Source organism: Hyla sarda, chromosome 4, assembly GCF_029499605.1.
Source record: "Hyla sarda isolate aHylSar1 chromosome 4, aHylSar1.hap1, whole genome shotgun sequence".
Taxonomy (NCBI): domain Eukaryota; kingdom Metazoa; phylum Chordata; class Amphibia; order Anura; family Hylidae; genus Hyla; species Hyla sarda.
In genome coordinates this window covers 286,820,139-286,837,290 of record NC_079192.1, presented here as the reverse complement: position 1 = coordinate 286,837,290, position 17,152 = coordinate 286,820,139, and the positions used below count along the sequence as shown (strand labels likewise).

General features: G+C 40.9%; 1 protein-coding gene across 4 annotated transcripts in view; it reads left to right on the top strand.

The window, feature by feature from the left end:
* The window catches only part of PTPRQ (protein tyrosine phosphatase receptor type Q), a 447,893-nt gene that overhangs the window by 428,822 nt on the left and 1,919 nt on the right, over nt 1–17,152 (top strand). For all 4 annotated transcript variants that reach the window (XM_056574450.1, XM_056574451.1, XM_056574448.1 and 1 more), the window contains 6 exons: nt 661–737; nt 2,884–3,018; nt 3,104–3,229; nt 6,123–6,271; nt 8,452–8,587; nt 10,670–10,793. In XM_056574450.1, coding sequence (XP_056430425.1) covers nt 661–737; nt 2,884–3,018; nt 3,104–3,229; nt 6,123–6,271; nt 8,452–8,587; nt 10,670–10,793 — 747 coding nt within the window. The remainder of the gene's footprint in view (nt 1–660; nt 738–2,883; nt 3,019–3,103; nt 3,230–6,122; nt 6,272–8,451; nt 8,588–10,669; nt 10,794–17,152) is intronic.

The following is a 17,152-nucleotide window of genomic DNA, read 5'->3' as shown; positions in this document are numbered from 1 at the left end:
CAACTTTGCACCTCAGCATGAGTTGTAAAACCAGAAACAGACAATAGCCAAGAGTGATACTGTTTCTAGAGAAAAATAAATCCTTCTTCTGATCTCAGACAACTCCTTTATCAGAAATGTACTTCTAATTTAAAATAACAGATCCGATACTGTGTTGTGCTCAGCAATAATAGATACAATTTTCACATTGCAACTGCTGTGTGATCTTGAATTGACCCTTGCAATGTTCCAGGGCTGATTGTCTGTGTAACTCTGTACCCGCAAGCTTTTATATGCAGGTGCAAGAAATTGTAGACTTAATAGTGTCTTAACTTTGTAATGTGACCCAAGTAACCAACCTCTTTAACATTCTTTACTTGACAGCCGTCCCTAGACTATTTCCTACCCCTACATTTACAGTATAGAAAGCGTTAAAGTGAAAAGTCCTGTTTTCAAGTACAGAAAACCATAATAACGTATAATGCTTGCAGCGTGTATAATATAGTGGTATTCAGTTTTTCCTGTCTTATATGATACTTTCATGGATTCATTCATTTTGATTAACTCTGTTTGTGTCAACATCCATTCATGTCCACTATAAGAAAGTGCATTACTCTACTATAGATACTCTAAATTTACTGCAAGTGAAGGAGTAATCTGTCTTCCACATTTTTGCTGCAGATAACAATAACCGAGTAAAGCTTATAGCCGATGCTGGTGTGCCAGGCTCAGATTACATCAATGCAAGCTATGTGTCTGTAAGTATAAAAATACCCTATGGTAAACCATTCTGGTTACAGATGTTGGTTTAAAAAAAAAAAAAAAAAAAAGACATCAATTGAATTCAGGGGACTGCACTATAAAATGCATTGCTTTATGGTCTTTATAGTTGAAACATCCACAATGTGAGGTTTTGTTGATTTCAGGCTACAAAGTGACCGTAGTCATAGAATAAAATTGTAGATACATGAGTTCCTCTAAATGTGGGAGGGTTCACCCATCTTTTTAAGTAGCTCATGTATCTATGTGTTTTTCTTGCTGTAACTTCAGGCTGAAATGCGTCCACAACTCCCATGTTTTGGATATTTATACAGTGATTTCCAGCATGCGTAATTCAATTGGCATGTTCAAAAAATGCATTTACATCATCTGGTTTACTACATATCTATTAAAAGAACCATCTCTTAGCAACAGTAATTCTCCTCGATAGGCACGGTAAAGTATTCTCCTTGTCAGCCTCAGGATTCAGGATCATTGTAATGAAAAATGTCCTTCAGATAATTTGTTGGTGGTTTGAGAAAGTTGTCCCATGTAGTCAGAGTAAAATGACAAATTTAGTTTGGCTCGTACCGTATTTAGAGATGATTCTACATACTATTTAGAATCATCTATCCATGCCGACATAAGCATCAGCAAGTTTGGTTGGTATGAACACCAACAGCAATTTTTGCTTATATATATTTATATATATATATATATATATGTGTATATTGTTTGTTTGTTTATTGTGGCAATCATAGTGTATTCACTCACACTGGTCCCTCTTTATTTAACAGGGTTGTAGGGTTAAGGAACACACTGTTGCTTTCTTCCAGAAACAACATCACACCTGTCCATGGGCTGTGTCTGCTATTGCAATTTAGCTCCATTAAAGCAAAAGGGGCTGAACTGCAATACAATACACAATCTGTAGACAGGTGTGCCACTGTTTTTGGGAAACAGCAATGTTTATTCAAACCTGGACAGACCCTTTTATTTTATTTTAACATGTACACAAATACACATTGATGTCAGTTGTAAGAAACTAAACATGAGAAACCAGTTAGCCTAAATAGAACATATTTAATTTGTGTGATAGAATCCATTATAAACATGTTGCCCAAGAAAGGGGCTCCAACTAAAACTTTAAACACAGCTATATGAACAAACAAAAATATCAAAAAGGGCCATAAACTATCTTTGCTTTCCATTCTGCTTATGCCTTTATTCCTCTCTGACCACATCCTCCCATTCCTGTCTACATACTGCTCCTGCCCTCTGAAACCTCCTCCTCAGAGTTGGTTATAAAATCCCTTAAATTAAATCTGCCAGCAATTCTTGTTACAGTTTGATAGCTCTTAGGGTATACAATAAACTGCACTTTTTCAAAATTAAACTGTACTTTTCCTGGAACTGATAGTCGTTACAAGACTAAAATTTGCAGCCAATTGTCAAGGGGGCGGTGCTCAGCTGCTCAAGTGCCACACACTGGAATGCCTCCGTGTTTGCCCTCACTTAACCTTAATCCTGTTCAGTCAAGAAGAGGATTGGAGGTGAGGGTGAGTGTGGCGGCGTGACATAATATGGAGGGGAAAAAAAGGTTGTTTATACCCTAACAGCTAATCAACAAAGAAAGATGATAGATTCTCTTTAAAAGATTATTCCACCTTTGTAAGCACCGTCTCTCTTACTGTCACCGTCCTAGTACTCCACACATTCGGGAAGTTTTCCTTCTCCTGTCCGTAACTTTACTTTGCACCCATGTGTACTTCATATACACCCCAGAACAAATTATGGAGTGTAGTTTAGAAGAACCTTAAGCTAGAAATCAAGCATGCGGTTATATAGCATCTAATATATTTTCTAAAATTTGCTACTTTTACAAAGAAATGGAGGGTATACAGTGGATTATTTTGTATACACTGTTATATTCGGATGGCACAGTAGTAGAATATTCTCTACATTACCTCAACCCTGAAACAACAAGCAGTTTAATAAATGCAGGGATTTTATCAAGATGCTGAGAGGTGATGATCATTTGTCTCATACATACAAAGGAAATAAATCTGACTAAGAGACTACATAGTTAATTGTTATAGTACATAGCAAACAGAGCCCTGTCAGTAAATGTGTTTGTCATTATAGGGTTATATTTGTCCTAATGAGTTTATTGCTACACAAGGACCATTGGCTGGAACTGTAGGTGACTTCTGGAGAATGGTGTGGGAAACAAGAGCAAAGACCATAGTAATGCTTACTCATTGTTTTGAGAAAGGCAGGGTAAGACATCTCGATCTGCAAACTATTATATATATGTTTTTTTTTTTTTTTTCCCATCATATTAACAAATGCATGTGTTTTACAGATTAGATGCCATCAATATTGGCCAGAGGACAACAAACCAGTTACAGTCTTTGGAGATATTGTGATCACAAAAGTGGTAGAAGATGTCCAAATTGACTGGACCATTCGTGACTTAAAAGTTGAACGGGTATATTACATATTAACATAGTAGCATAGTTCAAGTTCAGCTTATTATTCTGCAGTGTTGATCCAGAGGAAGGTAAAAAAAAAACACATGAGGTAGAAGCCAATTTTCCTCATTTTAGTGAGAAAAATTGCTTCTTGATTCAAAATTTGGCAATTTGAATACGTCACTGAATATTTCATTACTGAACAACTCATCCACTATGCACAGTATAGGAGATAAGCATCTGATTGCAGGAGATCCGACCGCTGGGACCTCCCACGATCTCCGACCCAGCACTCTGGTTCTCCCCAGTGGCACCAATCCGTGCACAGAGCTGTGTCGACCACCGCATGAAGCGGTTGTTGACACGCCGCCTCCATGCATCTCTATGGGAGAACCGAAGATACATGATCACTGTATCTCCGAGTCTCCCTTAGCAGTGTTTATCAATCGCGGTCCTCAAGCACCCCCAACAGGTCATGTTATGAGTATTTCCTTAGTCTTTCACAGGTGATATAACTGTGGTGATACCTGATTCGGTGACCATAATTATATCACCTGTGAAAGACTAAGGAAATCCAGAAAATATAACCTGTTGGGAGTACTTGAGGACCGCGTGGTCGGACTCCACATGATCAGACACTTATCCTCTATTCTGTGTTCAGTACTGGAGTACCCATTTAATTACGTAGTTTCTTGGAATTGGCTTAATCTTTCATTGCATTCTATTCATGATACTGTAATGTATTTGATACTGCTAAGAACTTACATTTGATCATAAATTATGATGATTTACAACTGGTCATTTTTAGAAAATGTATAATCCTTAACTGACTACTAAATGTCACATTCTTTCTGGTTTAAATAACCATAAGAAAACTGTTTTCAAAACGTACTCACTTACAGTAGTATAGTATAGTAGCTGTAACATAGATGCTCTAGAACAGGGTTTCCAATTTCCAGGTCCTGCCATCAACTTCACTGGTCAGCTGTTTGGTTGTGTCACATAAATTTAAGCATAGCTCCGATGATGCTACAGCAACAGGGATATCTGCTTAAATCTTCTGGCAACTTTGTAGCCCAAGACTTACCCAAGACTACTGAAACCAGGATAGGGATTTGCCTGAAGTCCCATGCAAGTCTGACAAAGCCATATCTATTTTACTGTAGTCTTGGGCTACAAATTTCTCAGGAGATTTAAACAGATATACTACTGCTGGAGCCTACTCGGAGTTATGCTTTAATAGAGAGTCAGCCATTTTGTAAATCCCAAAGTAGGTATCCCGGCACTCGTAAATTGCTGATTAAATTTAGCTTTTTATTATAGCTTCATAGCAAACACACTCTTTTTATCTTTGGACATTATCCTGATCCACGTGCACCACCTGTGTGCAGTGCCGTCCTGCTTTGGCATTTTATAAATCCCCACCATTCAAACATTGATGGCATGTCAACGTGATATGCCATAAATGTCGATCATAGATAAACCTCTTTAACTCTAACAGGGTGGTTTTAGGCAATGTCCAGATCAAAATTTTACCTTTTGGAATACTCCATTCTAACAGTACTTTTTTTTTCTTAATTTCCTCCTGCCCCTCAATTCCCCCTATTTTTTTAATTATTTTTTTGAGGGCACATCAAGTTTTCTTAATATTTCAGTAATTTACATTTATGAATCAATTAGGTAGGACTTATTTTGGAAAAAATGGTAACCGTTTTCCTAGTTGTTTTTTTTAATGAATGATATTTACCCTAATAATTAGTCTCTAATTCTCCCATGTTTTGCAATATGAAAAACTTTCATATTGTGTCACGAACCCCCCCCCCCCCCCCTCCACACACACACACTTTTAGCTTTAGATGTATCTCCTTCCCTCAGAATTTTGCCTGGATCTGTACATGGATGATGTTTATCCAAGAACAAAAAAATATAAGTAAGGGTGCAAAAGACTAAGATAGGTGGCTGGTGGTGATAATTTTATGTCTGGGGTAACATACTGTACATTCTGACTGACTGAAATATATGAATGTTTGATCACCTGATGCCTATGTAAAATGTGTTTGTGCCACATAAAATGTCTACAAATGAGTCCATATATATTTTGCTATATGTATTTATTCATTAGTTATGTTTTTAATATGGTGACAAAGGGTTTGCAGAGAGCGCATGATCTACCCCATATACAGATTACTAGGAACAAGGATCAAGGAGACACATATTATCCCTGCATGTCTCTGGGTACCCTCTGCACAAGGAATCTCTCATAATTTTTTCGTTTTTCTAGTAAAAGCCGACTCTCTTCCCCTGCCACTACACCTTCTTGACTTTGACTTCACCCACTTGACCCACGAGAGTCTTCCATAGAAATAGAGTTGGCTGAATTCCTGGCCAGAGTGTTTAGCAGGAGCAAGAAGTTCATTGGGATAATAAAGACAACAAAGCAGACAGTTTGCATCAGAAGCACAAGGAAAATATTAAAGACCATAGAAAGTTAGCACAATCTACCAATATATGATAATAGGTTTCATTGTCAAAATCCCTTTTAAAGGCAGAAGCTGAACTGTGTTCGGGGAATAATTGTGACAGGGAACTGATTAATATAGCACCCCCCTGCAGATCCCTATACAGCGAGTGTGCAGGAAAAACTTAAAAGGAGACACAGCACTAAATCAGCACTGTCACCTTTTTACTTTCTAGATGATCATCCCATAGGTCAGACTCCACTGATCATAACTAGGATGGCAAATCCTTGTTATATGCCATCACTATACAGGATGGGAATAGCTCCTAAATAATGTACCATATCATCACATACATATCGCCATCACATAAATATAAAGTAATAAACATATTGTACAAGAAAATCTTATTAAAATGTTTACCAAACTTATCTTTTTTTTCTTTGCATTACAGCATGGAGATTACATGATGGTACGTCAGTGTAATTTTACTTCGTGGCCAGAACATGGAGTTCCAGAAAACACTACAGCCTTGATTCATTTTGTAAAAATGGTTAGAGCAAGTAGACCCCATGAAAATACACCAACGATTGTACACTGCAGGTACCAGCCCTGAAATTAAAATATAGGGGGTTGGATTTCATAATAGAAAAAATAATATATATATAAATATATATATATATATATATATATATAGCAACAGGATCCTTTGGTTATATATATATATATATATATACACACAGTGGGGGAGATTTATGAAAACCTGTCCAGAGGAAAAGTTGCTGAGTTGCCCATAGCAACCAATCAGATTGCTTCTTTCATTTCACACAGGCCTTTTCAAAAATGAAAGAAACGATCTGATTGGTTGCTATGGACAACTCAGCAACTTTTCCTCTGGACAGGTTTTGATAAATCTCCCCCAGTGTGTATATATACATATGTGTGTGTGTGTGTGTGTATATATATATATATATATATATATATATATATCATATAAAATAACTTCTATGACAAAAATGATGATTAATATGATAAAATAGTTCTATAACAGTACTGAGCTATTAAAAGGATACTCCACCGCTAGACATCTTATCCCCTAACCAAAGAACCACTGCCGCTGGAACCTAGCGTTCGTTCAGAACACTGGGTGCTGCGTGGAGATCGTGGGGGTCCCGACGCTGGATAGGGGATAAGATGTCTAGCAGCGGAGTACCCCTTTATGTGGGATGACAAGACTGGGCAAAAATCGCCTTTTATTGTACAATAGGTCAGTGGCATAATGTTATGAACACACGGTCTGTTAAGTAATATGTAATCATTGGCTTTTGACTTTTAGAGGTTTATTTTTCCAGTACATTTTCTTTTTTGGAAAATAACAATGAAGATAAAGGTAAAATAATGAGACAAGACTTGACTATATTTATTTGGCCACATCATCTGTTTTATTAAACATATAGAACAAACAATTTGTACTAAAACTTTCTCACCCACATGAGGTCCTAATCCCTATCCCACAACAAATGTAACCACACAGATCAAAGCAACAATTAGAAAAAATCCAGACAAAAAATGACCATGAAGGCCCAAAATCAACCTGCCCACCACTATCTTTTTACCACCAGCCAATTACCACTGGCCTAAAGGCATTACTTATAGGAACTTGTGAACCACCCAAGTGCTTTCAACCAATGGAGTCCTGCAAACAAACATAGAAACATAGAATGTGTCATCAGATAAGAACCATTCGGTCCATCTAGTCTGCCCAGTATTATAAATACTATGAATAGTCCCTGGTCCTATCTTATTAGAAGACTAGCCTCATGCCTATCCAATGCATGCTCACCAAGCCATAAGTTGAATTCCCTAATGCACATCTACCCAAATAATAGGTCATATTATAACTAAACAAAAATATTGCTTGGGGAGTCAAGGGCCTTACTGAGTCCACCCAAACATCTAAAACTATACATATCCCAATCCTCTTTGTGAACCCACATGGCGGATTACATGAATGTTTTACACTTTAATGGGGAACTCCAGTACATTCCTTCTTATCCCCTATCCACAGGATAGGGGATACGTTTTTGATCACAGAAGGGTCCGACTGTTGGGACCCCATGCGATTTCCTGCCAGACACCCCGGCTCCCCTCCTGCACAAAGTGAGCTGGTGGCCGACACTCCCCCTCCATGTATCTCAATGGAAAAGTCGGAAACACAGCGCTTGTGTATCTCCGACTCTCCCATAGAGATACATGGAGGGGGGCATGTCAACTGCATGAGGAGAGCCGGGGTACTGGGCAGGAGATTGCGGGGGACCAGTGTACAGACTCCTGAACCCCCTGCAATCAGACACTTATCCCCTATCCTGTGTGTGCAGTGAGGTTTGGAGGCGGGCCCATGTGTCACAGTCATGTCGGCCCAATGGCCCCACCTCGAGACCTTACTGCACACACAGGGCTTCCACCAGGTAGCCCTGTGTGTCTATCTGCTCATAAGAGAACACATAGCGTATTTCTTGCTTCACAGCGGATTTCATTCATCATGAAGAACGCTGAATATACGCTGTGTGTGACCCTACCCTTTCAAAACATACAAGCAACAGCAGTGACATAAGGCATTGTAATCGCAGGAGAATTTACATGATTCCGATTTTTTTCTGTTGTGATGCATTAGTAGAATACATAATAAATGTAACACACTTTTTAGCTTTGTCAAAATGATTTGTGGAAAAATATTAGAAATTTAAAAAGTAATTAACAAAATCCAAATATTTCTATTTTAGTGCAGGAGTTGGAAGATCAGGGGTTTTTGTTGCAATGGATCACTTAATCCAACATATTAACCACCATGACTTTGTGGACATTTATGGTCTTGTAGCAGAGCTAAGAAGTGAACGAATGTGCATGGTGCAAAACCTGGTAAGTGAAAAAAAATAGTAACTGTTTAGAATTTTGTGTTCTTTGCTAGCCAGTTGCAAGAAGAACCAACTTTGCAGAGAAAAATATAATTTTTTTGTTTAAACAGCATTATGCACAAGGCAAACCATAAATATAAAATTTCAAATACGAGAGCTTGTTATCTGGTTTCATTGCTTATTGCAACCAATATAAGTATATCTTCTCCCACCTATTACTAAAGCAAAGGGGCAGTAGAACTTAGCTGTGCACTGTGCACTGTGCCTTTTTGGCTGTGATCAACTCTCCTTGAGTAGAGCAGTGCTCATAGTAGTAGGCCTGTTCTTAGCAGTTAAAGCCCTGGACATGCCATGGTCAATAAGAAAAGTGGTGTCTGAGCAGTTAGATGCTGTCCAGGTATGCTGGGAGTTGTAGTGTGGTATCTGGGGTGTTGCAACAGTGTAGCAGGGTCCGGTGGGATTAACCCTGTGGGGTAAGGTGTTATTAACCCCTGATTTGTCGTGACGCCAGGATGAGGTTGTTTTCTGTATAAGGCCATGCCGACAACCAACTCAAAAACGGCAGGCAATAAAGGAATGTCCACAACAGGAATTGTGCAAATAACTGGAACTTTTACTTAAACTTCTTATGGAACAGTCTTTACAGTTATGCAGTTTCTCTAGTGCAACAGGGATGCAGGATACCTCACAGGCTTGCTGGGACTTGAAATATTGAGAGTTATGCAGGCCATTGTGCTACTAATTGTATACTTGAGTTGAGTAGTAGTCACTAGAATTGTAGATAGAGCTTGATAACTCATGTTTTGAAGTGGCTGCAGGTTCCTTAGGCTCTGACCTAGCTGAGATGAATTTAGATAGTACAGGTATTCTGCTTGTCTGAAATCCTGGAGATAAGAGCAAGAGAGCTAACTGAGAGACTACAGCCCCTTACATACTAGGGGGACTGGACTAAATTCCATTGGTTGCAAAGCCTGTAGGTCCTGTACCCAGGGAACTCTGGGTACATCACATGACAGTGGATTACATGACCCAGGAAGGTCCTATACATTTTATACATTTTTACAACCTTTATACATACTGAGCAATATGCACAGAATACATACAATGCATTTATATGAAGCAGTAACTGATGAGCAAGGGGAAAAGCCCCGCAGGAGAGCCCTATGGACTAGGGTCTCTTCCAGTGGGGACCTAGGAAGGGTACAGGACCATGTCCTATACCGGGATACCACAGTTTTGCAGCAGCTGAAGGCACACTGGTTGGTCAAAACTGAGTTTGACAATAGGCTCTATTTGTCACCACATCACTGTCTCAGTAAAGAATGACAGAATTGTTGTTTTTATTCTACACACCTCCCATTCACTTTTTCCCAGAAAAGTTAGTAGAAGTTATGTACTCCAAAATGGTTCTGTTGATAAATATGATATAAGTTGTCATGTAGATACATTGATGAAAAAACAAAACATTTGCGGCTTTCTGAATGGAAAAAAATACTGTGACCAAAAGAACAGTCTCATTGAGCGATTCAGAAATAAAAATTTGACAACCTATGTTGCTATGTTAAATTTGACTTAATATTCCGTATGTAATGAAACCAGTGCCCTGTTAAACAGCCATGTTGTCAGTATGCTTCTGGTGTATAGCTGTACAGGTGCAGGGGAGATGCACATTGTAGCTCATGTGTCTGCTATAATCTAATAATCTATGGTTAATATTTCTAACATCAGTCCAGCTCTGTTGAAGTGGAAATGTGTACTTTTTTTTTTTTTTTTTCTTTATACCGCTGCTTATACAGTAGAAGAAGATTTTAAGTTGTCACACGCCACAGACTTCTAGGGCATCTTAATCAGTATTTTGTAAAATAACATGTAAATAGTATAGTCTTTCAGTGTGTAAACATGAGCAGGATATATATATATATATATATATATATATATATATATATATATATATACATATATACATATATATATTTATTTTTTTTTGGGGGGGGGTGTAATTCAGTATGTCACTTTTTATTGCATATCTTTAAGGAATTGATACTATATGCTATATTGGTTATTGCTGTGTTTCTTCCCCCATCAGGCACAGTATATATTTTTACATCAGTGTGTTATAGACCTATTAGCTACCAAAGGCAGTAACCAGGCCATCTGTTTTGTAAATTACTCTGCACTTCAGAAAATGGACTCTTTGGATGCCATGGAGGGTAAGCAGATAAAGTATACTTTTCTTCTCTTTGCCATCTATATTTAAACTTACATTTTGTAAGGGAAGTCAATGATAACCTTTTACTTATAAAACGGCATTATTTATGTTGGATGTTTACAAATGTTACCATAATTTGAAATATGTTCTTACTCTCACAATTCTTTAAAAAATAGTGTCCGCATTAGCCATGAGTTATCATTCAAGTCTGCTTAAATGTAGACTATAGTATAAAAATCATTCGGACAGTCTCCGAATTCACTAGGGTTTTCTTATCAGTGTGCACACTTTTTCCACCACTAGAGGCATGCTGTAAATGATCATAAATTATCTATGCATAGAATTTGTGTGTATGTATTTCCTAATGATGGGATGTATTAATATCATGTGGTTACATCCAGCTTTATCAGAATAAAGTGTATTCACAGCAAAACAAACATGTTGCATATTCATTTTTTTGTTAATTTCTTCCTTTATTAACCTGTATCCAATTTTTTCTTGCTTTATTTTGCATTGTAGAGGCATTGAAAAAGCTTTGCAATACATTTGGTACCAACTAATACATTTTGTGTCATCTCATCCTGCAGTCAGATTTCTTTCCATTTGTTCTTTTATTTATGTTAACTTTTGTAGGCTAGCAAAAGTAAAGAACAGAAAGAAGTAACACAAAAATCTGTAAAGGTGTTATAAAATGTTTTTTAATCTGACAGTGCCCATTTATATATTCTACTATTATATTTTCTATATGTTGTACATATTGGCAAAACATTAACATTTCTAATATACTTCATGAGAACATTTTATTTCCTTTTTATGGAAATCTTGGCTTATAAAATGGCTTTATCCAAGCTGACGCACAGGCATGGAAAAAGTCCAGTAAGTGAGGATGTGCTAGCACTCCTCTGTCTGATAGGACAGGAGAGAGCACAGAGGAGTACTATCAGACAGAAGAGAGCACAGAGGAGTCCTATAAGACAGGAGAGAGAGAGCAGAGGAGTACTATCAGACAGGAGAGAGCACAGAGGAGTACTATCAGACATGAGAGAGCACAGAGGAGTGCATCAGACAGGAGAGAGCACAGAGGAGTCCTATCAGACAGGAGAGAGTACAGAGGAGTCCTATCAGACAGAAGAGAGCACAGAGGAGTACTATCAGACAGGAGAGAGCACAGAGGAGTCCTATTAGACAGAAGAGAGCAAAGAGGGGTGCTATCAGATAGGAGAGAGCACAGAGGAGTACTATAAGACAGAAGAGAGCACAGAGAAGTCCTATCAGACAGGAGGGAGCACAGAGGAGTCCTATCAGACAGGAGAGAGCACAGACGAGTCCTATCAGACAGGAAACAGCACTTAGGACTCCTATCAGACAGGAGAGAGCACAGAGGCATGCTCTCAGATAGGAGAGAGCACAGAGGAGTACTATCAGACAGGAGAGAGAAAAGAGGAGTATTATCAGACTGGAGAGAGCACAGAGGAGTGCTATCAGACAGGAGAGAGACAAGAGGAGTATTATCAGACAGGAGTGAGCACAGAGGAGTACTATCAGAAGGAGATAGCACAGAGAAGTGCTGTCAGACAGGAGAGAGCACAGAGGAGTCCTAAAAGGCAGGAGAGAGCACAGAGGAGCACTTTCAGACAGGAGTGAGAACAGAGGAGTCCTGTAAGACAGGAGACAGAGGAATACTAAAAGACAGGAGAGAGCACAGAGGAGTCCTATCAGACAGGAGAGAGCACAGGGGAAAGCGATCAAACAGGAGAGAACACAGAGGAGTGCTATCAGACAGGAGAGAGCACCGAGGAGTGCTATCAGACAGGAGTGAGCACATAGGAGTGCTATCAGACAGGAGTGAGCACAGGGGAGTCCTATCAGACAGGAAAGAGCACAGGGGAAAGCTATCAGACAGGAGAGAGCACAGAGGAGTGCTATCAGACAGGAGAGAGCACAGAGGAGTGCTATCAGACAGAAGAGAGCACAGAGGAGTGCTATCAGACAGGAGAGAGTAAAGAGGAGTGCTATCAGACTGGAGAGAGCACAGAGGAGTCCAATCAGACAGGAGTGAGCACAGAGGAGTAGAATCAGACAGGAATGAGCACAGAGGAGTACTATCAGAAAGAGAGAGCACAGAGGAGTGCTGTCAGATAGGAGAGAGCACAGAGGAGTCCTATCAGATAGGAGAGCGCACAGGGGAGTCCTATCAGACAGGAGAGAGTACAGAGGAGTACTATAAGACAGGAGAAAGCACAGAGGAGTCCTATCAGACAGGAGAGAGCACAGAGGAGTGCTATCAGACATGAGAGAGCAAAGAGGAGTGCTATCAGACGAGAGAGCACAGAGGAGTACTATCCTATCAGAAAGGAGAGAGCACAGAGGAGAACTATCAGACAGGAGAGAGTACAGAGGAGTCCTATCAGACAGGAGAGAGTACAGAGGAGTCCTATCAGACAGGAGAGAGCACAGAGGAGTAATATCAGACAGGAGAGAGCACAGAGGAGTCATATCAGACAGGAGAGAGCACATAGGAGTGCTATAAAACAGGAGAGAGCATAGAGGAGTACTATCAGACAGGAGAGACCACAGAGGAGTACTATCAGACAGGAGAGAGCACAGAGGAGTACTATAAGACAGAAGAGAGCACAGAGGAGTCCTATCAGACAGGAGGGAGCACAGAGGAGTCCTATCAGACAGGAGAGAGCACAGACGAGTCCTATCAGACAGGAAACAGCACTTAGGACTCCTATCAGACAGGAGAGAGCACAGAGGCATGCTCTCAGACAGGAGAGAGCACAGAGGAGTACGATCAGACAGGAGAGAGCACATAGGACTCCTATCAGACAGGAGAGAGCACAGAGGCATGCTCTCAGATAGGAGAGAGCACAGAGGAGTACTATCAGACAGGAGAGAGAAAAGAGGAGTATTATCAGACTGGAGAGAGCACAGAGGAGTGCTATCAGACAGGAGAGAGACAAGAGGAGTATTATCAGACAGGAGTGAGCACAGAGGAGTACTATCAGAAGGAGATAGCACAGAGGAGTGCTGTTAGACAGGAGAGAGCACAGAGGAGTCCTAAAAGGCAGGAGAGAGCACTTTCAGACAGGAGTGAGAACAGAGGAGTCCTGTACGACAGGAGAGAGCACAGAGGAATACTAAAAGACAGGAGAGAGCACAGAGGAGTCCTATCAGACAGGAGAGAGCACAGGGGAAAGCGATCAAACAGGAGAGAACACAGAGGAGTGCTATCAGACAGGAGAGAGCACCGAGGAGTGCTATCAGACAGGAGTGAGCACAGAGGAGTGCTATCAGACAGGCGTGAGCACAGGGGAGTCCTATCAGACAGAAAAGAGCACAGGGGAAAGCTATCAGACAGGAGAGAGCACAGAGGAGTGCTATCAGACAGGAGAGAGCACAGAGGAGTGCTATCAGACAGAAGAGAGCACAGAGGAGTGCTATCAGAAAGGAGAGAGTAAAGAGGAGTGCTATCAGACTGGAGAGAGCACAGAGGAGTCCAATCAGACAGGAGTGAGCACAGAGGAGTAGAATCAGACAGGAATGAGCACAGAGGAGTACTATCAGAAAGAGAGAGCACAGAGGAGTGCTGTCAGATAGGAGAGAGCACAGAGGAGTCCTATCAGATAGGAGAGCGCACAGGCGAGTCCTATCAGACATGAGAGAGTACAGAGGAGTACTATAAGACAGGAGAAAGCACAGAGGAGTCCTATCAGACAGGAGAGAGCACAGAGGAGTGCTATCAGACATGAGAGAGCAAAGAGGAGTGCTATCAGACGAGAGAGCACAGAGGAGTACTATCCTATCAGAAAGGAGAGAGCACAGAGGAGAACTATCAGACAGGAGAGAGCTCAGAGGAGTACTATCAGACAGGAGAGAGTACAGAGGAGTCCTATCAGACAGGAGAGAGCACAGAGGAGTAATATCAGACAGGAGAGAGCACAGAGGAGTCATATCAGACAGGAGAGAGCACATAGGAGTGCTATAAAACAGGAGAAAGCATAGAGGAGTACTATCAGACAGGAGAGACCACAGAGGAGTACTATCAGACAGGAGAGAGCATAGAGGAGTACTATCAGACAGAAGAGAGCACAGAGGAGTCCTATCAGATGGGAGAGAGCACAGAGGAGTCCTATCAGACAGGAGAGAGCACAGAGGAGTACTATCAGACAGGAGAGAGCACAGAGGAGTACTATCATACAGGGGAGAGCACAGAGGAGTGCTATCAGACAGGAGAGAAAACAGGAGTACTATCAGACAGGAGAGAGCACAGAGGAGTCCTATCAGACAGGAAAGAGCACAGGGGAAAGCTATCAGACAGGAGAGAGCACAGAGGAGTGCTATCAGACAGGAGAGAGCACAGAGGAGTGCTATCAGACAGACGAGAGCACAGAGGAGTGCTATCAGACAGGAGAGAGTAAAGAGGAGTGCTATCAGACTGGAGAGAGCACAGAGGAGTCCAATCAGACTGGAGTGAGCACAGAGGAGTAGAATCAGACAGGAATGAGCACAGTGGAGTACTATCAGAAAGAGAGAGCACAGAGGAGTGCTGTCAGATACGAGAGAGCACAGGAGAGTCCTATCAGATAGGAGAGCGCACAGAGGAGTCCTATCAGACGGGAGAGAGCACAGAGGAGTCCTATCAGACAGGAGAGAGCACAGAGGAGTACTATCAGACAGGAGAGAGCAAAGAGGAGTACTATCATACAGGGGAGAGCACAGAGGAGTGCTATCAGACAGGAGAGAAAACAGTACTACTATCAGACAGGAGAGAGCACAGAGGAGTCATATCAGACAGGAGAGAGCACACAGGAGTGCTATAAAACAGGAGAGAGCACAGAGGAGTACTATCAGACAGGAGAGAGCACAGAGGAGTGCTTTCAGACAGAAGAGAGCACAGAGGAGTTCTATAAAACAGGAAAGAGCACAGAGGAGTACTATCAGACAGGAGAGAGCACAGAGGAGTGCTATCAGACAGGAGAGAGCACAGATATGTACTATCAGAAAGGAGAGAGCACAGAGGAGTACTCTCAGACAGGAGGGAGCACAGAGGAGTGCTATCAGACAGGAGAGAGCACATATATGTACTATCAGAAAGGAGAGAGCACAGAGGAGTACTATCAGACAGGAGAGAGCACAGAGGAGTACTATCAGACAGGAGAGAGCACAGAGGAGTACTATCAGACAGGAGAGAGCACAGAGGAGTACTATCAGACAGGAGAGAGCACAGAAGATTACTATCAGACAGGAGGGAGCACAGAGGAGTACTATCAGACAGGTGAACACAGAGGAGTACTATCAGACAGGAGAGAGCACAGAGGTGTACTATCAGAAAGGAGAGAGCACCAGGTACATCAGAACAATGGTGAGTATATGGGCATGCTATATAACAACAAGTATAGTGTCCTGGGCAGCTGAAGAAAGATTACAATAAAAGCATATGGCTACAAACAAAAAAGCTGCCATGAACAAATCATGCAAAAAGATCAATAGAAATAGCAAACAAAATCAGGGTGCCAGACCATACCCACCAGACCAGGGTGGTCTGGCACCCTGTATTTGTTTGCTATTTCTATTGACCTTTTTGCATGATTTGTCCATGGCAGCTTTTTGAGATGCTTACTACTGATTCCGACCCAACCTTTTTGTTTGGAGCCATATGCTTTTATTGTAATCTTTCTTCATCTGCCCAGGACACTATGCTTGTTGTTATATAGCCTGCGCATAAACCCACCATTGTTCTGCTGTACCTGGTGACTTTTGTTCCTTTTTTTGTATAATTTTTTTATTTGTCGTTTTACATCTTTCATGAATTAAATAAAGTTTTCAATTTTTTATCATTTATATGCTGTGCTTAAATCTCTTCCTATCGGTGTACTTAGTTCTACGCACAGTTACTTACCCAAGTGTAAGGTCTTTTTGTTTTTGGTGTTCGAAATTCCCAATAAGTTTGATGTGTCACATGAACCTCTTCCTATTGAAAAAACAAAAGTTGGATTCAAAATGTCTGACTTCAAAATGGCCACCATGATCACCACCCATCTTTCCCCCCTCACATTTACTAATTTGCCACAAATAGGAAGTTAATGTCACCAACCATTCCCATTTTATTAAGGTGTATCAATATAAATGGCCCACCCTATATATCTTACCCAGATCCTCCCCTGGTCTCACCCAGCTCCTGTTCATTTCCATCCGGTCCCCCCACTTCTATCTTCTTTCTACTTCTACGATGGGACACCACTGCAGGCATTGATTGGCTAAGCTGACAGGCCCTGCTTCAGCTTGTCTCAGAAGCAGGAGGAAGACAGAAGATTGGGGGACCAGACAGAGAAAAATGGGAGCGGGGAGGGACCC